The sequence below is a fragment of the Diabrotica virgifera genome, chromosome 5 (genome assembly GCF_917563875.1).
Source record: "Diabrotica virgifera virgifera chromosome 5, PGI_DIABVI_V3a".
Lineage (NCBI taxonomy): Eukaryota > Metazoa > Arthropoda > Insecta > Coleoptera > Chrysomelidae > Diabrotica > Diabrotica virgifera.
In genome coordinates, this window is record NC_065447.1 from 189,171,713 (window position 1) to 189,192,344 (window position 20,632).

Here is a 20,632-nt window from a genome sequence, read left to right on the forward strand (position 1 = left end):
ATAAAAATAAATATAATTTATTATTAGATCCATAAGAGTAAGAATAGAATCGCTAATTTTAGTAACACAATAAAATTACTTTCTAAGTAAAACAGTATGTATAGATGAATATATAGACATGCTTATACAAATAATTCGACCCATATTTTACAATTAATTTATATTTCAAGCCCTTTCAGTCACCTTAACCCTAAATCCTTCTTCCCTTTTAAGAATGATATCTCCCTGAAGCCTAAAGTCTGTTTCTTTATCTACTGACTCGATGTGGAATTTCCTGATGACATCAGCAAGGAGTACCTTGAGCTTGAGCATGGCGTATTTCCTTCCTACGCAACTTCTGGGACCAGCACTGAATGGAATAAAAGCATAGTATGGTCGTTCTTGGCATTTTTCTGGCAAGAAGTTATCAGGGTCGAACACCGTAGGGTTCTTATAGTATTTCTCGTTACGATGGAGAATGTATTGGGATACAATTACAGTGGTTCCTGCAGGAATGGTGTAGTCACCAGAAGCTGAAAAAAAAATAAATATTAAAGAAAACTATTTTCAAAATGTAGAGACGTAGGAAAAGGCGTTGCATATTATTGCTAGTATGAGAAAACTTATTTAAGTTAAGTTGGGTTACTATAAGTTTTTTCGCATATATCCAGTTATCTGGAGAAGTAAATGCATTAGAGAACAAATCTTTAAGTAATCTTGTTAATAAAGGGTCTTAAACTTTTAACACATAGGGGGGTGTCTTAAATGAAAGTAAAATCTTAAAAAACTAGCACCATCGTTCTTATAAGAGTAACTGAATTTTTTAATGAATATTTGGTGATACAGCGAGGAGTACGGCAAGGAGACACCGCCTCACCGAAGCTATTCACGACGGTTTTAGAACATACGTAAGTAAGAAGGCAGATCTGAACGAATATGGTATCAATATAAATGGAGAGAAGCTCAGTCACTTGAGATTCGCAGATAATATGGTCCTTATAGCCGATCGTATAAATTTTGCAATAATAATATTGAAAACGTTATATCACGCTGCCTTGGAGTCATGAAATAGACGGAGATAATAACTAACCTGGTGCTAAATTGTAAAATTGTTATTGATGGAAGGGATATTGAGCAAACTGCACCCTATAAGTATTTGGGATATGAAATTCGATTAGGCAGAGATAATAGAATAGAAATATACTTTATTGTCATGAAAAATTGTACAATTGTATCGACAAAGCTTATAAAAAGTCAAGAAAACAAAACAATAACAATCCAATTTACTAAAATTACATTTAAGTAAATTGCAAATGCATAGTCTACCTAGTAATTAATAAGTTTAAAAGTTAAGCTGCTGCATATGACACCCAAATATAACCAGACATGAGAGCTCAAACGTCGCATAGTATTAGCCCGGAAAGCATTTGATAAAATAAGCTATGTATTTAAATCGGATTTAACCATATGCCTCAAAAGGAAAATCTTTGACCCGTGTGTGTAACTTGTACTCATATATGGAGTTAAGGAGCCGAACCATAACACTCACAAAAATGGTACTAACTAAGACTCGCGTAAGCGATGGAATACGAGTTGTTGGGTATCTCTCTACGAGACCGAAACCCAAAAGAATAACTACGTCGAGAACTAAAACAAGTGACGCTGTCGAAAGAATCGCCTTGCTAAAGTGGAATTGGGCAGGACACGTCGCCAGATTATCAGACAACCAATGGAAAAACTTATTGTCGAGTGAAGACTACGACAAGAAGTACTAGGGGGCAGAAGGCGCCCACCAACCAGATGGACCGACGATCTGCCGCGTGTTATCAGTAACTGGAGCCAAGCCGCACAACACAGAGGCCAATGGAAAGAGTAGAGGAAGACCTATGTCCAGCAATGGACGTGTACATGTTAATGATGATGATTAGTGATACTTATAGAACCTTCAATTAAATTATAAATAGCTTAGTTGCATAAGCTGCAGAATATTGATTTAGTGTACTGATTCTCCGAATATAACTTAACGAAAAGTATAGAAAAATATCTAGTATAATATACAGACACCAAATACAAGCTTACCCAGTTTTACATCTTCGTTCACTTTTCTTGCAATCATAGGAACTGGTGGATACATTCTCAAAGATTCTAAAATTACCCTTTCCAGGTACTTCATGTGAAGCGTGTCATTAAATGTGACAGGTCGGTGCAAATTGTCGGAAAAGATTTCTTTCAATTCATTAAAAGCTCTTTCTTGAACGTCTTGATGGATACCCAATAAGCTTATGACGAAACTGGAAGCAGCAGCAGTCGTGTCGTGACCCTAAAATCAACTTACCTCTGTAGCTTGATTATTTTATATGTATTTATGTTATTTTTATAAAGACATCACAATGTTCCTATACAAAATTAGACTAGCTAAAAAGATGAAAGCTAAACCTGCAGGACCACCAGAGGAAATGTACAATATCCTTAAAATGTACTTAGAGGAAGCGGCAAAGGAGGCTATAGGTGATAAATTAACGAAAAAATTAAACATTTGGCCAAATAAGGAATTAGAGGAACAAGAGAAAGAACGATATAGTAGATGGCTAGCTACCTTGCTACCTATCCAAGAAAGAGGTAACTAAAACCAAAATCGAATACTGGAAAAGAACATGTCATGAAATCGACGTGACTTATTAAGGATCTCCAAATCTAGCGTGAGACAGGGATGCGTATTGTCGCCAGTTCTCTTTAATGCCTACTCGGAAGAGATCCTAAAAAAGCTCTTGAGGGTGAAACAGCTGGAATAAAGGTGAACGGAGTTTCCATTAACAACATTAAACATGCGGATGACACTCGCGAAGATGACAATGCGGATCTTGGAAGAATGATCAACTCCACAAAATGAGAAAAGTGCTCTGCACAAGAGATCTAAAGTTAGAGCTAAGAGTAAGGTTGGCTAGGTGCTACGTTTTCTCGACTGTGTTTTACGGAATGGAAGCTTGGACCATAAATGCGGCATAAATGAAAAAACTAGAATCATTCGAGTTGTGGGTGGATAGAAGAATTCTGAAAATATCATCGACAGAACACGTCACTAACAAAGAAGTTCTGAGAAAGATAAATAAAAAATGGAAGTCTTAAATACAAATCAACACCATAAAATTGGAATATCTTGGACATATTACACATGGAGAGAGATACAACTTGCTCCAACTCATTTTGCAGGGAAATATTCAAGGAAAAAGAGCATAGGGAGACGCAGAATATCGTGGCTGCGCAACCTGAGTGAATGGTGCGGATCTATATCAAATGAACTTTTCAGAGCAGCCGTCTCCAAAATCCGAAAAACTATGATGATTACCGACCTCCGTCGCGGAGCTGGCACTTGAAGAAAAAGAAATCTAGAGTAGTCTGAAAAACTGTAAGTGTGTAAGTTCTTTGAAAATAAATCGAAACGAAAATGAAAGGATAGACCCAATTGGCCAAGAAACGTAAAGAAACTATAATAGCGATTTACTAACAGAATAAAGAGTGCCATTTTAAAATGTTAGTTACGACTTTCAGATTTATCAGAAAAAGTGTGATCCAGTTACAAAAGGAGAAACAAAAAAGCTATTAAAAATGAAAAATACTCAATCATCTGGTCCTGGAGACTTGTGGAACTATTTAAATGTTTGCCGGATGTAGTATTGGAAAACTTAACCGTGATTTGGACGTAACAAATGTTTGAATGAGGAAGAGATTACATTCGAAAGGAAAACTGATTAGGTACATAGGCAGTAAGTCTGACTGTGCAAAATACAGAGAAATGGGATATAAAGTTAGTTTGAATCATGGTGGAAGAGAGTGGTTTTGGAGCTGGGTGAAACAATTTTATTATTAAAGAAATCACTTGCATAGCACATGCCAACTGCACGTAGTATTTATAAACTCAAGCAAAGCCTACGACAGTGTTCCGATATTGTGGGAATCTGGGAATCCTTAACAGAGAGCAGAATATACCCACAATATACGAATGCAGTGAAAAACTTTTATAAAGGGAACACTAGTTGTGTCATGACGCGAAATTCATACTCAAGATTCTTTAAAGTTACCAAGAGTTTGAGAAATGTTTTCTCTCTTTCACCCTTTTTTAAATCTGTATGAACTTGGTTCTGAGAAAACTGTTTAAAAAATGTAAATAGAATGGGAGAGTACACATTGGAGAAGGTATAACCATCAAAAGAAAATAAGCACCTTGCTATTTGCTGGCGACCAAATTCTGCCAGCAGGTTACGTTGAAGATACTACATACATAAAAAATACAGAACAAACGAAACGTAATACATGGCACTATGCTGTCAAAAAATTATTTAGACGTAGAAGTGAAAATAATACAACATACTAATGAATATAGATACCTGAGACTTATACCTACTAAAAATGGAAGTGACGAGAGGAACATACTTCAAGAAATGGCCAGAGCAAGACCCATCACAAGTGAAATAATCTTGTTATTATGGAGTAAAGATATTTGACAAGAAACAAAAAAACTGTTGTTCACAAAACTGATAGAAAGTACGGTTACATATGGCTCAAAAATCTGGGCAATAGAACATGCAAGACCGAATTAATGCGATACTAAAAAATTTTTGGCTCAAGATTGAAAAACATAATGAACTTTGAAACATTATCAGATGCCATAGAGCAAAACAACTTTCTTGGTAGGACCACATGGGATGAATTACCAGTAAGAGGTTACCAATTAGAGCCTAGGGATAGGGAAGACCAAACAGGTCTTGGAAAAAGCCAGAGTACTCATTTCGATGTGAGTAATATAACAGGTTTATGGCTCGGGCCATAAAAAGAAACGGTATAACGTAGTAGTAAAAAATCCAAAGTTAATCTGCTACTTAAATAAGAATGCGCGATTAAAAACCCGAAAATGTATAACAACAAAATATTACCTCAAACATAATGGTATTCACTTCTTCGTTTATTTCTTTATCACTAAGTGCATTTCCTTTGGTTTGACTGGCTTCAATAAGATAATCAAGGAAAGCCAATCTTTTCTTTTCACCTACAAGACATCAATAACATAGTTAAAACATAGATCATAGACAACTTCCAGAAAATTACGCTATTTCTTTTAAACACATAATTTTTACTAACCGACATCATTTTCCTCGTTTTCATCCAAATCATCCCTTAATAAATTTGACATTAGATCGCGAGTTTCAATAAGGTTTCCTTGTTTTTCGTCAAATTTGGACGTCTTGACTGCTTGTTCATACAAACTCTTTTCTCCAGACTTTTCTCTTTCAAAATAGTTTGCCTTCTTTCTCTTGATAGTCTAAAAGAATGTGAAAATATACACTAAAGCTATATGCAGCACAGTTATCACGTAAAAATAACGTAAATGTTAAATTCTATAAAGATCATTTGAGGACACGTATTTAATGATATTCGTGTAATAAATTTAAGTACAATGTAAAACGCTTACCCCGTTAGTGAGATCGTGAATGACTTTTAAAAGATTTACTTGGATGTTACTCAGTTTGGTGAAGTTAAAAATGGTGTCAGGTCTCAACCAGAATTTCATATGTCTAAGATGAAGGATGTTACACATTCTGTAAAGAAGATTAAGTTAATTTTTTATATCTGTATAGTATGTCCACTCTTGATACGTACCGCATAACAGCCATGGCATAATCGAATCCAGCTTTGCTGTCGTGTTCTTTTGTAACACCCATAGCAGTTTCTAAAAAATATATATATAATATAATAATTATCCTTACTTTAATTTTCAAATAATATACAGGTATATTGAATGAAACAAGTCTGGATTGGTTTGACATTTGGATAATAGTAGGTTTCAACTGAAATTGGACAGAAGTTAAAAAGTTCGGTTAGCCTTTAATTTACACGCAAAAATAATTTTTGCAAAGCCTATAGAAGACAAAAAAGAAGATATAATTTCTCTCATTAAGAGGTTTTGCTAGCAACGTATTATGACGTATACAGACAGTTTTATCGAATATTACAGACCATAGTAAATAAACAGTTTATAAACTAGTACAAACGAAATCGTAAGGATTGTCATCAGCAAAAACAAAAATCTAGCTAACAGCGTAACTTACACTAGAGTACATGGAGAAGCAGTGGATGAAGTACAATCAGGCAAATATTTAGGTTGTTTCATGAAATGCAAAAAGGATTTTTGAAAATGAAATGCGGAATTGTGCAAGCCAGAACGTTAAAAAGATGCAAAACCTAATTATCAGAGCGTTAAATTCGCTTAAGAGTACGTTTATTTAGCTTTTCCGTTTCAGGATTATATTCTATGAGCAATATGTAAAAGAATATATGCTTTCGAGATGTGGGCTTATCGCCGTGTGCTAAGGATATCATGGACAGACAGAGTAATGAATCAAGCAGTTTTACATTATTTAACTAAGAATGGAATGTTCAGAATATCATAAAAAGAAGAAAATGAGAGTTTTTTGCCCATGTGACGAAAAATCCGAAATATGATAAATTACATGTGACTACTCAATGGACAAATGACAGACGAATGGAGAAGCAGTATATTAGTACCTGTCTACAAAAACAAGGGAGACATACAAAAATGCACAAACTACAGGGCTATAAAACTACTTAGCCACACCATGAAAATATGGGAGAGAATAATTGATAGACGGATGCGTGAAGAAACCGAAATATCCGATAATCAATTTGGCTTTATGCAGGGCAGATCAACAACAGATGCAATTTTCATTGTAAGGCAACTGATGGAAAAATACAGGAATAAAGAGACCAACGCTCATATGGTATTCATTGATCTTGAGAAAGCATATGATAGAGTTCCTCGAGAGATTCTGTGGTGGGCACTCAATAAGAAAGGAGTCCCTGGCGAATATGTAAAGATTGTGAGAGATATGTATGAGGGAGTAACGAGTAGTGTTAGAACAGGTGTGGGAGAGACTGATAAATTTCAGGTGAAAGTAGGATTGCACCAAGGCTCGGTGCTTAGTCCTTATTTATTCTCATTAGTTTTGGACCAGATAACAGCGAAACTACATCGTAGTATTCCATGGTGCCTAATGTATGCTGATGATGTAGTGTTAATAGGTAATAGTGAAAGGGACTTAGAACAAAAACTGGAACAGTGGAGACAAGCTCTGGAGGAAAAAGGTTTAAAACTTAGTAGGACAAAAACAGAGTATTTGGAATGTTCATTTAAAGATGAAGTTACTACAAATAAAATGGTATCTTTGGATGGTGAAATGATTGTGAAAAGCAATAGTTTTAAGTACCTAGGATCGGTATTACAGAGTAATGGAGAAATCGATGGAGATGCATGCAGTAGAATTAGGGCTGGATGGATGAAGTGGAAAGAAGCGAGTGGTGTGTTGTGTGACAGAAAAATTCCAATGAAGCTGAAGGGAAAATTCTATAAAACAGCCATAAGACCAGCTATGATGCACGGAACTGAATGTTGGGCAGTGAAAAAGAAAGAGGAACAACGAATGCATGTGGCGGAAATGAGAATGCTTAGATAGATGAGTAGAGTGACAAAGAAGGATAAAATTAGAAATGAGTATATTAGGGGAAGTCTAGGTGTGGCACCAATTGATGCCAAAATGAGAGAGCATAGGTTAAAATGGTTTGGTCATGTTCAACATCGAGACGCTAATCACCCAATACGAAGAATAGCTGAAGTGCAGATTCCTGGGAGGAGTAGGAGAGGAAGACCAAAAAAGACCTGGGGGGAGACGATAAGGCAGGACATGTTGGTAAAGCGGATTGACATTGATATGACCCAAGATAGAATTGTGTGGAGAAATGCAATTAGGGAAGCCGACCCCGCATAGGGATAAGGCAAAGAGAATGATGATGAGATGTGACTACTCAATGGAAAATATAACGAAAACGTATATATGGACGATAAAGAATATCCTGGTTGAAAACCTTCCTCCAATGGTATATCACATTATTTAAGTCTACTGCGTACAAAGGAAAAATCTTACGACTGGTCGTTGGTGTCCCTGGAAAACAACGTATTTAAGAAGAAAGCAGGGGAATGAAATTAAATATTATAGGTCTAGATTCCGCTTACGAAAAAAAGTTGATTATTAGCAAGTTGAAAATTTGTAATAGCTTAAGGGTGTCTAGTCGGACAAACTTTGATATATAGGAACACTGGAACAGGGAAAGTTTTAATTGTGGAACGGGTTAAAAATTTGGAACGGTCAGACCACGAAAACGTCACATGTATTTTGTCAGACAGAACTTTCAATTGATTTGCTACCCTTTCATTAAACTCTCATGCAAAAATCAGGCTGCTATTCATCACCAAATGGGAATTATAATGAGTCGAACACGTAGAATATGTCAAATGACAGGAATTATGAGAGGTGATAAATAGCAGTCTGATTTTTGAATGAGAGTTTAATGAAATGGTAACAAATTAAATCCAAGTTCTGTCGGACAAAATCCATGTGACGTTTTCGTGGTCTGATCGTTCCAAATTTTTAACCTGTTCCACAATTAAAACTTCCCCTGCTCCAGTGTTCCCATATATCAAAGTTTGTCCGACTAGACACCCTTAAGCTATTAACAAATTTTCAGCTTGCTATTAATCAACATTTTTTTCATTCGCGGGATCCAGACCTATAAAATAAGTAATGTTAAAAAGGGGCATAAAAAAGGATTGCAACCGACAGATTAAGAACTAGGTTTTGGAGCTATATACTATGCTGAAGTTCTCAATAATACTAGATATGACGATTGTTAACACATTTAATTCAAAAGGGATAAAGTGAACTACAAAAGTAGACCAATTCATTCTTAAAAAGATTATTTTATAATAGCAAGTTGTACTAGCTCAAAACTGATATGATTTAGAGTTCATGATGTAAATACTGCATGATAAATATAAAAGATATGCATTATAGTTATTCAGAAGAAGATCTGAAGAAGATTAATCAGATCAAGTTATTCAGAAACGCCGCAAACAAAATTAAAATTGCTGTGATGATAGCCAACGTCCGCAACGGACAAGGCACATAAAGAAGGAGAAGAAGATTCATTAGAGCTTTCAAGGGCTGCCTAACGTAAACGTAAATAGTGGAATACCTCGAAGCATATTTTGATAAGAATGGATCGGCGAAATCGTAAGGTGCAGTTTACAATAGTAAGATCTTAAGAAGTCATAATTTATTGGGATGAGATAAAAATATTCCATATGAAAAGAAGGAATGGCAGAACCATGGTTAAATCAGTTTTGAGCTATTGGTCAGAAGTGTGGTCTCTTAATGCAAAAATAAAAAGGGGAGCTTAGCTACGGAAATGACTTATATTAGAGTAAGCGCAAGTACAGTAAACATATCAAGGAGATGTAATAAAGAAATAAGAACGCAAATAAAAGCTGAAGAGGCAGTGATAGACTGCATACAAAAACAGTCCTTGAAGTAGATTGGACATTTATTAGCCATACCTGACCAGAGATGGCTTATATGAATATTTAATTGTAGGCCACTAGGAAGAAGAAAATGGAGTAGACTACGAAAATCATGGAATGAGGATATCAGAAAATCGATGAATGAGCTAAATCTAAGAGAACTGGATATCTTGAATAGATAGCGTTGGTAAAGGATGATAGGAATGAGGCAAGACGGTGTTAATGATGAAATTCCTGTTGTATTGTGACTATGTTTGTAAATATAATATTACCTAGCAAAGTATCTACAGTTGTACTGCTGAGGTAATCATGGCAATCGAATACTTTTCCCTGTTCCTTTCTAAATGTTTCGACCAAAGCAGTAGCATTTCTGTTAAATACTGGCATGAAAGATTTTAAGATTGAGGTGTGGAAAGTTGGTGCAATCATTTTCCTGTGGGACCTCCATTTTTCCCCTGGAAAAGTAGTAAAATAAACACATTACATTCAATAAAAATATCTGCGATATAAGTTTCTAATTTTCTTTATAAAAGGTATATTTGTTAAAATCCCTATACAGGGCTACATTAAAAACAGAACTAATTTTCAATCGGTTGACCGATCGTCATCAGTGTTTGTTTGAAACTAACATGCTAACCAGCAAATGTTAGTTTCAAGCAAACACTGATGATGATCGGTCAGCCGATTGAAAACTAGTTCTGTTCTGTGATATAGCCCTGTATAGGGATTTTAACAAATATACCTTTTATAAAGGATTTTATGGTTTTTTGTAATAACTGGTATACAGCCAACTACAGGAAAAACCTTTTTTTCCTCGTGGATTTTCTAATTTTATTCAAGTTTCTAGTTTTAAGTTTCTATGTTTTCGTTGAAAAAATAAATGTCAAGAAAAATACTATATATTTACTATATATATAATACTTTGTTTTATTTGAAACTTTGTCTCTGATGGATATATTCAACATTGTCAATATGTCAATAGAAATTATATAAGCTTAGCAAATTACACATTTTTTGTTTTGTAGATAAATACAAACGTGTGTAATTACTGAAGATTCAATACAAATAAAATAATCTATAATAAACCAACAGATTCTGAAACTTCGTACTAACACTGTGGTAGGGTAGCCCAAGAAAGAAATTTGGGCGTTACTCGAGTGCGTCAGAAAATCACATGCGGAGAAACCTTGTACTCTGTAAATCTTCGGTTTATACTGGACTATATACGAACTCTTAATACAGAAGTGTGCAATGGGAGCAGTCCGTAAAAAAATATATCCTAACTCGAAAGCGTTAGATTAAGACAAAGTAAGCTAAGTACTTGAAGAATAATGTTTAAGGTCCAAGGTTTCACAAAAAAGAAGCGAATACTTCAGGAAATAAACAACAGATCAAAAAACTGAAAAATACGTTTCAATATTTTTCAAAAATCTATCGCATTGCACCAAACACAACCCCCCACGTAGGTGTTATGGGGGTTACTTAAAAATCTTAGATATGAACCTCTATTTTTATTACAGATGTGGATTCCTGGCGTAAAAATAAGTAACTTGTATTCGACACGTTTTTTCGATATCGTTTTTTCCAAAAAACGATTTTTTGAAATTAAAAATTAAATTAAACAATGGAACATCTCCACTAAAATATAAACCTTAACTTAATATTCTTTGGTTTTTAAGACCTAATCTTCATAACCCAATAAGACCCCATGACGCTTTAGTAACTGCAAATCTAGCTTCCAAGGCCCTACTATTAAAAATTTCATATATATTGTCATAAAATGCTTTTCAGATACATATTTACCTTTGCTAATGAGTAGGCCATCACCAAGCCAGGGTTCGAATAAACCGTAGTCAGGAGATTTTTCCAAATGAACACTATTGCCTAAAATAATCTAAGAACAAAAAGAGGAAGTATAAGTGTGTTTGTATTTATATTTTTCTATTTATGATACTTACTTCTATATCATCGGCATTTGCAACGCCAATGATCAATCTAGGCCCAAGCCAAATCCTACCAACGTCAATTTGTAATTCTTTATAATATGCCATGGCCAGTTCAAACAATCCTGAAATTGGACATTAGTAAAATTACTTGTTTCAGTAGAAAATAAAAACTTTTTATATTTTTGTTATTAGTCGATTTCATAACATTAGGCGATTTTAATGCTAAGCTGGGGAAAGAAGAAAATTTCCTAAACATATTTGAGAAATATAGTTCGCATACTGAAACCAGTCAAAATGGACTTATGGTTGCATAATTTGCATTAGTAAATAATTATGTAGTTGTCAGTACTAACTTTCAAAGAAAAGATATCCATAAAGGAATACGGAAAATACCAGGAACCAATGGAGCCAATCAAATTGACCACATACTCATATCAAAAAGGTGGGCAACAGACATAACTTTGTCAGTACATATCGCGAGGCGAACGTTGACTCAGATCTCTATTTTGTGAAAGAAAATTGCGGCAGAATATCGCGACAGTGGCAAAAGGGAAAAATATTCAAATTAAAAAATGGAATATTTAAGGATTTAAAAGTCCAACAAAGAGACAAGAATATCAAAATCCTCTCCAAATAAAACTCAACGGTATCAGAGAGGAAAATACTGCAGAGGAGCAACGGAGACTTGGAGACAATTAAAAACAATAATAACGGAATCTGTCGACGAAACTGTCGGAAAATTCAAAAGGCAAAGAAATGCGGAATGGTATGATGATGAATGCATAACTGCAGTAGAGGAAAAAAGACAAGCTAGGCTTAACCAACTTCAAAGAAACGCAAGAAATAGCTGAGAAATTTATAGAAGAAGAAAAAGGAGAGGCTTTAAAAAAACCAGTACAAGAAATCCTAGAACATAACAACAGACACGGAAGCAGAAAATCCTATAAAAGAATAGAAGAAAGCACACAGTAATTTAGACCAAAATTGACAATATGCAAAGACAAGGACGGAGAACTACTAACAGAGAAACGTAGAATTATAATCAGATGAAAGAATACTTCAAGGAAAACCTAAATGCAGACAATGGAAATGATCCAAACGAGACAATAATATTAAACGGAGGAGCAGTACATTGAAAATCCGAATTATGAAGAAGTAGTTCACATAATAAAGAAACTAAAAAACAGTAAACGGCCAAGAACGGACGGATTTTCGGCAGAATTGTTGAAATATGGAGGATACGAACTCTGGGGAAGAATCCATTACCTGATAAAGTGGATATGGACCAAGTAGCAAATGCTGGAGGAATTGGCAGTTGGTCTTATACAGTCAATATATAAAAAGTGAGATAAGAGGGAATGCCAGAATTACAGACCAATTACATTGATCAATGTAATATATAAAATCCTTTCTGGCATTATCTACAATAGATTGTCAGAATACTCCTAATATAATTTGTGATTATCAAAATGGATTCAGACCAAATACAGCCACTACAGATAACATATTCATACTAAGAACGATACAAGAAAAAGTTTATGAATACGACATAGAACTATAATATGTTCCATGCATAAGGCGAAAACAAGGAAGGCCCAGGACGAGATGGTTGGATGACGTGGAAGACTATCTGTAAACCATGAATATAAGAAAATAGAGGAGAATGCCACAAGAGAGATCTGACTGGAAGGACATAGCCAAATAGGCAAAGACCCATCTAGGGTTATGATACCAAAAGAAGAAGAAATTATATACCTACATATACACGGTAGGTCAAATGAGGGAAAAACTTAAGGGGGGTCTAAGTAAGGGTAATTTTTATAAAGACTAGCTTTAGAGGTAGTAAAAATTATTCAAAACTAATTATTTGTATCCGAAAAGAATACCCTTTAAATCATTTTAAAATTTTTTGAGCGTTTGAAGCAAAATAAATGACATTTTGAAAGGGCGTACATATTATTTTTATTAAATTTATTTTTTATTCAAAGGGTAATAAAAAATTTTTAGCTAAGTGAAACAACCTAAAATTAATTAACAAAATTCATTATGGATTCCCCTTGGGGGTGTCCCCCATGGTTATTTACTATAGCTTGCAGTCATCGACGTCACTGTCAAATTGACCTGTTAATAATTTCTTGGCCAAATTAGTTCCAACAAAAAACTATCCGATGTTTAAATTCATCGATAGTGTTTAAAATAGAGTTTTCGTCAATCATGGCTTCTAATGTACTCCAAATATTGTAGTCAATCGAGTTAAGATCAGGGCTATTTGGAGGCTACATGTTAGGTCTTGAATAAGTGACAATTCTAAAAAGTAAATGTCATTTTTGCGCTTCAGTGATAGTTTTAACTGGCAGCATAAATAATGGGAAAACGGAAATTAACTTTTTGTTAAGCAAACGCTTAAAAAATTTTAAGAGTTGTCTTTCCGGATTCTGTTTAATAGTTTTTACTAATTTTTGAATGAGTTTAAATATTAACAGGGTGACTTTTGGAACGACCTTGAAAATAAGCCTTTATAAAAATATCTCTTACTTAGAGCCCCCTTCAGTTTTTGTTGGTAGTCTTGTAAATTTTAATTTAAATATGCAATATCAATATAGATTTCAATTTTGATCAAAGATTAAACAAAACTAAAAGAGTTATTTAAGGTCAAAATGGGTTCCAAATATATTTGGCCCCCCGTGTTGGTAGATTATAAATTTTCTTAGAGATAATATTTAAAATAGTTTTTGAAATACCATATCGTGCATATAGACATAAATAATGGCTATTTTCTATACTGTCGAATACACTCACCATGAGCAGATTTTCCAAATGCTAAGTGAGCATTTCCTATAAATGGTAAAGTGGCAGGTCCCGGGAATTTATTGCCCATCTGAACATATCGTTGGTTTTTAAACCAGTATTGGTATCCTAATAAAACTGAGATAATTCCAATCAAAATTAGTGGTATATTACTAGTAAGAATAGAGCTAGTCTCAGTCTCAAGAGGTTGAACCTGAAAGAAATACAGGTAACTTTATTGAAATGTCTGTTATACGTAGTTGTTCCTAGAGAAGTACCCGACCCAACAAAGAAAGCACAAAAACTTTGAAAGAAAATGTATTTATCTTTCAACATAGTCTTCTTTCAGCTCGTCTCTTCCCAGCAATATTCAATACTCCCTTTTATAAGAACTATCTTGGTCTTCAATATATGTCATATATATCGCATAAAAATCGAAGGACTTAGACAGGCATGCATGGACATATCTAGCGCGTTCACAAAAGAACAATCCCTCCAGATAATATTTTATTGTCCCACTCACATCCAGTCATAGGCAAGTGAAGTGCAAGTAGAGGTAGACCAAAAGTTGTATGGAGAGTTGAGTTAGATAAAGAGTTGTGTCCTTAAAAAGTGACAATAGACACCTACAACAGGACTCACGGAGAATTAATTATTATCAAAGTACATTCCACTACTACAAGAGTTACTACAATGATGGAAAGTTAAATGGACATGTGTAGATGAGAATGTTAGCAAAATTGATTTAACATACTGGCAACGGTCGTCATTGAATATAAGTGAATAGCAAAGAATACTTTAGGAAGATCTCAGCTCTACCTTATGACTATGACACAAGTGATGACGTTGACTTTATTAGAACAAATATTTTGATCCTGGGATTAATCACATTTCAACCACAAAATGTAAATAAAATTATCATCAATTGATAATAATATTTTTTATTTTCTGAAATAAATGCCGATGAAATGGGAGGATTATGTGTACCTATAGTGCCTGTGACAAATGCTCTTATCTAAGCTTAATAGTTTAGAATTAAGGTTACTATACCCAAAGCGGTGTAAGTCTTGCTTTATAATCTTGATATATAAGACATCTTGCCATCAGAAAAATCAGGAAAAGTGACTGGTGCAAGTTTTTACCGCAATACAGTAAAACCTTACACCACTTTTCTTTTTAAGAGGTCTATATATCAAGATTATAAAGCAAGACTTTAAATATGACTTACACCACTTTGGTTTTAACACCCTCAATTATTATGCCTTAGCTGTTGTAAAATCTATCAAGAAGACAGAACTTGATAAAGATAATCTCACCAAAGGTTGCTTGTGTATTAATTAAAACAATTTTAGTGATAAGAAATATATAGAAAATACAAGGGTAATTTCAGATAAAACTACTTATATCCACAGTTTAGCACGTTGATTTTGGAAATATCCAGCAGATATATTTTTTAAATGGTATTGTTACCCTACAAACCGATAAATATTACATATTTCTTTACGACATATTATAAACATCGAGCATTAAACTATTCAAAAATTTTAAAATGAATATACAGACACATTTTTGTAAACTCTAACTTTGAACTTTGAACTAGTTAGGGAAGGAAAAGGAAGTAGACTTGTTATCCAACAGAGAAGAAGAAAGTATCAATTTAACACTAAACGCTTTCAGTAATAAATAAAATTTAAACATTTTAACAGAATTCCAAATATTGTTTGTGTGGTTATAGAATTTTTTAATAATAAAAAAAATTAATATAGGTAAATTTAGACAAAGAAGTATGTAATTTTAAGAAATAATGTGCTGCTGATTATCTCGTTGCTGAAGTATAAATATATTGAGATATAATTTTGCATAGATTGTTATTAACAATAGATAAAGTTAGTTATGAAAACAAGCTGTTTTTGTGACATTTTAGAAAATTTATTCTATAAAGGTGTTAGAAAAAAAGTAAAACTAAAATCTTAAAAATTAAAGAAAGGAAGTATGTAGGCATATCAAAAATAGTAATTCGTAGAAAAATGTAGGTATAGTTGTAAAGGAAATAAACCTTACAACAATTAGAAAAAGAAATTTTGTTTATAAAACAGAACTTATGTCTATGATTTTGGATTTGCTAATTCATAAGTTAAATAATATATTTTTGAATCGTAACTAAATACCTAATTTAATTAATGAAATTTTTTACTTACCACTGGTTGAGACATTTTGTTTTTTTTTTAATGTACTTAGTGAGACTATTGGATAACAGCTACAGTCTGAGTTGAACAAGGCAAGTATGGTTTATATGTAGCGGACGCTATGCTAATTTTTTTTATTTTGACCAGGGTTGGCTTGGTTACAAATCAGAATATAATATATTGAATTGATGGCATGGTATTTTGTTATTGCTTATTTTAGTACTGCATAATAATCCCCATACTGTGAGTTTTTATTATTAGTGATCTTTATCGAGATTGAAATATAAGCTCTGAAGCTATTTTCTTGTGGCATTTTTATAATCAAGTATATTCAAATGGGAAATAAGCCACAATTTTACCTAAAAATGATTTTATTAACGTTTCGAAGCCCAAATCGGGTTTCGTTGTCAAAATACAAAATACTATTAAAATAAACAAAAATGTTGTTGCTAAGTAAAAAAATTCTTCTAATAATTTATTTAATCTGACTCATTTATATTGGCAATTCAGACGTATATTATAATAAATTAATTTTTTAGTAAAATTGTGGCCCACTTCCCATAGAAAACACTTAATTATAAAAATGCCACAAGGAAATAGCTTCAGAACAATATTTATACATACCTTGAAAGATTCAGCAACTAAACGCCATACTGTCTGTGTGCGCATGCGCGCAGTATTATGAATTTTTTCTCTCAATCGCGCCTAAAGAAGTATAACTTCAAAAAAAATTTGAATTAAATTAGTTCCAATATTTAGATTACGTCATCACAACCAGATGGATGACGTCACTAGTATGATATTTATGCAAAAAAATTATAATTTAAAAATAAAAATCGATCTGTTTCGGGATTTATCTCCAGAGTCTCCCATTCTCAAGAAAATGAATTTATTCCAACTCAAACGTCCTCACTGTATTTGTTTATAAGCCAAAAAATTGTTTATAACTTTAAAACAGTGCTGAGGCCGCTTAGATAATCCGATTTTAATTCAGTAAAGTGTATTAGATAGGCAGAGAACCTCTTTAGATGTAAAAAAAAAATTAGCAAACTTCTAAATGGTCTACTTTTTGTTCAGAAATTTAAAAAAAAATTTAGATTGCAAAATTATTATGCAAAATCTATTAGGTCGATTTTAATGAAATTTGGTGGACGGTTTAAGTATGCTGTAAGAATTTTCCAAGTCAATTATGAAGGTTCTAAGTGCAACCAAAGTGGTTGAAGAACATTGAATAAGAACAGTGTTTTTTTTGCCCCTTTATTTTCTATTTATTGCTATTTTGCAGAAAGGAGAATAATTTAAGACATTTTAAACCAGTCGTATATTATACAAAATTCAATTATCTTTATTTTCTTTTTCTACGACTTTGTTCCCAAATGAATCGTTTTAAAGTTATAAGCAAACAAAGAAAAAAGCGATGTTTTTCGAATTTTTTAAATACAGTAAAACCTCGATAAAACGGACTAATTGGGGGGACCGGATGTCCGTTAAAGCCGAAAGTCCGTTGTATAAATATAAATATAAATCCCGAAACATATCGATTTTTATTTTTAAATTATAATTTTTTTGCATAAATATCATACTAGTGACGTCATCCATCTGGGTGTGATGACGTAATCTAAATATTGGAACTAATTTAATTCAAATTTTTTTTTGAAGTTATACTTCTTTCGGCGCGATTGAGAGAAAAAATTCATAATACTGCGCGCATGCGCACACAGACAGTATGGCGTTTAGTTGCTGAATCTTTCAAGGTATGTATAAATATTGTTCTGAAGCTATTTCCTTGTGGCATTTTTATAATTAAGTGTTTTCTATGGGAAGTGGGCCACAATTTTACTAAAAAATTAATTTATTATAATATACGTCTGAATTGCCAATATAAATGAGTCAGATTAAATAAATTATTAGAAGAATTTTTTTACTTAGCAACAACATTTTTGTTTATTTTAATAGTATTTTGTATTTTGACAACGAAACCCGATTTGGGCTTCGAAACGTTAATAAAATCATTTTTAGGTAAAATTGTGGCTTATTTCCCATTTGAATATACTTGAAATATAAGCTTCTACTGCTAGCTGACTACAGCTGACTACTAGCTGTTAGTCAACTACTCGACATCACTTGAAATGGTTGGGTGATACCCATTACCATGAACAAAATTTTATATAATAAAATAAAAATGTATACCATTTTTATTCAGTTGAAATGCGAAGGCAAAACAATCTTACTTTTCAATTAGAATACGGAGCGCAGTCTAGTCCTCTGAATCGCGATTTTCGGCTCTTATTGGAGCCTCATCGGAAAGAACGTAGGCACTGTTCTCCATACCCTAATTGACTAGCGTCGAGAGTTTTTCCCACCCATTGCAACCGAAGTGAAGGTATTAGGTGACTAGCGTCATCTGGCAATTGAAAGAGGAAGTTAGTTTTCAATCCTAATAGCAAAATTAATAATATTGAAAATATTAAAGATATTTAAATTGAAAACTTATTGGTACATTTCCCTGGTGACACCTCCAAGGCTTCTACAATTTGCAAGCCAAATGGATGCTGCAGTGAAGACAAAGGAAAGGAATTCTACACTACGCAATTCACATCCCCCGTCTGCAGCTCGGTAAAGTTCCAACGGAAAATGCACCTGGTTACTCTACGGAGTAATACGACTATAAAATAAAAATGTATACCATTTTTATTCAGTTGCAATGCGAAGGCCAAACCATCTTACTTTTCAATTAGAATACGGAGCGCAGTCCAGTCCTCTGAATCGCGAGTTTCGCTGGACTGCAGCATTCATTTGGCTTGCAAATTTTAGAAGCCTTGGAGGTGTCACCAGGGAAATATACCAATAAGTTTTTAATTTAAAAATCTTTTAGTAATATTTTTAAAATTTTCAATATTACTAATTTTGCTATTAGGATTGAAAACTAACTTCATCTTTCAATTGCCAGATGACGCTAGTCACCTAATACCTCACCTCGGTTGCAATGGGTGGGAAAAACTCACGACGCTAGTCAATTAGGGTATGGAGAACAGTGCCTACGTTCTTTCCGATGAGGCTCCAATAAGAGCCGAAAATCGCGATTCAGAGGACTGGACTACGCTCCGTATTCTAATTGAAAAGTAAGATTGTTTTGCCTTCGCACTGCAACTGAATAAAAATGGTATACATTTTTATTTTATAGTCGTATTACTCCGTAGAGTAACCAGGTGCATTTTGCGTTGGAACTTTACCGAGCTGCAGACGGGGGATGTGAATTGCATAATGTAGAATTCCTTCCCTTTGTCTTCACTGCAGCATCCATTTGGCTTGCAAATTGTAGAAGCCTTGGAGGTGTCACCAGGGAAATATACCAATAAGTTTTCAATTTAAAAATCTTTTAGTAATATTTTTACTATTTTCAATATTATTAATTTTGCTATTAGGATTGAAAACTAACTTCATCTTTCAATTGCGAGATGACGCTAGTCACCTAATACCTTCACTTCGGTTGCAATGGGTGGGAAAAACTCGCGACGCTAGTCAATTAGGGTATGGAGAACAATGCCTACGTTCTTTCCGATGAGGCTCCCATAAGAGCCGAAAATCGCGATTCAGAGGACTTGACTGCGCTCCGTATTCTAATTGAAAAGTAAGATTGTTTTGCCTTCGCATTGCAACTGAATAAAAATGGTATACATTGTTATTTTATAGTCGTATTGCTCCGTAGAGTAACCAGGTACATTTTCCGTTGGAACTTCACCGAGCTGCAGACGGGGGATGTGAATTGCATAGTGTAGAATTCCTTCCCTTTGTCTTCACTGCAGCAGCCATTTGGCTTGCAAATTTTAGAAGCCTTGGAGGTGTTACCAGGAAAATATACCAATAAGTTTTCAATTTAAAAATCTTTGAGTAATATTTTTAATATTTTTCAATACATATTACTAATTTTGCTATTAGGATTTAAAACTAACTTCATCTTTAAAATTTTATATGTTTGTAATGTTTAAGTGGATGATGCACACACAACTCTAAGTAGTGGTACTTTTTTATACTTTGACCATTAGCTCTGAAGATGACATTTTTTTCGAAAGCGCTTAACTAAGGAAATTAAATATACACACTTTAATATACTTTTTTCACTTCCTTCATTCATTCAAGTGTGTACAAAAATTTATCAGTCTTTCAACTCTATAAAAATTTGCCAGGTGAGGAATTCGAAGCTTAAATATTACGTTACCCATTATTGTCGACTTTAAGAAGGCATGAGGCAATGTACCGTGTGATATACGCAACACAGGACAGACAATTTCAACACAATAAGTGAC

General features: G+C 33.7%; 1 protein-coding gene across 1 annotated transcript; it reads right to left on the bottom strand.

The window, feature by feature from the left end:
- Position 1: 1 nt before the first annotated feature.
- On the bottom strand, positions 2–16,451 carry LOC114330211 (cytochrome P450 4g15). Its single transcript, XM_028279531.2, has 11 exons — positions 16,338–16,451; positions 14,152–14,353; positions 11,365–11,474; positions 11,210–11,300; positions 9,679–9,861; positions 5,635–5,704; positions 5,447–5,573; positions 5,116–5,296; positions 4,911–5,023; positions 2,059–2,299; positions 2–512 (listed from the first exon to the last, which is right to left on the bottom strand). Exons 1-11 carry the CDS (start codon positions 16,350–16,352, stop codon positions 166–168), a joined length of 1,680 nt encoding a protein of 559 aa, XP_028135332.2. The 5' UTR covers positions 16,353–16,451; the 3' UTR covers positions 2–165.
- Between the last annotated feature and the right edge of the window lie 4,181 nt (positions 16,452–20,632).

Coding starts and splice junctions, on each gene's coding strand:
- LOC114330211 (XM_028279531.2), bottom strand. Junction 2,300..4,910: donor TGAATACCATTATGTTTGAG/GTAATATTTTGT, acceptor AGTTGATTTTAG/GGTCACGACACGACTGCTGC. Junction 513..2,058: donor GAACGAAGATGTAAAACTGG/GTAAGCTTGTAT, acceptor TTTTTTTTTCAG/CTTCTGGTGACTACACCATT.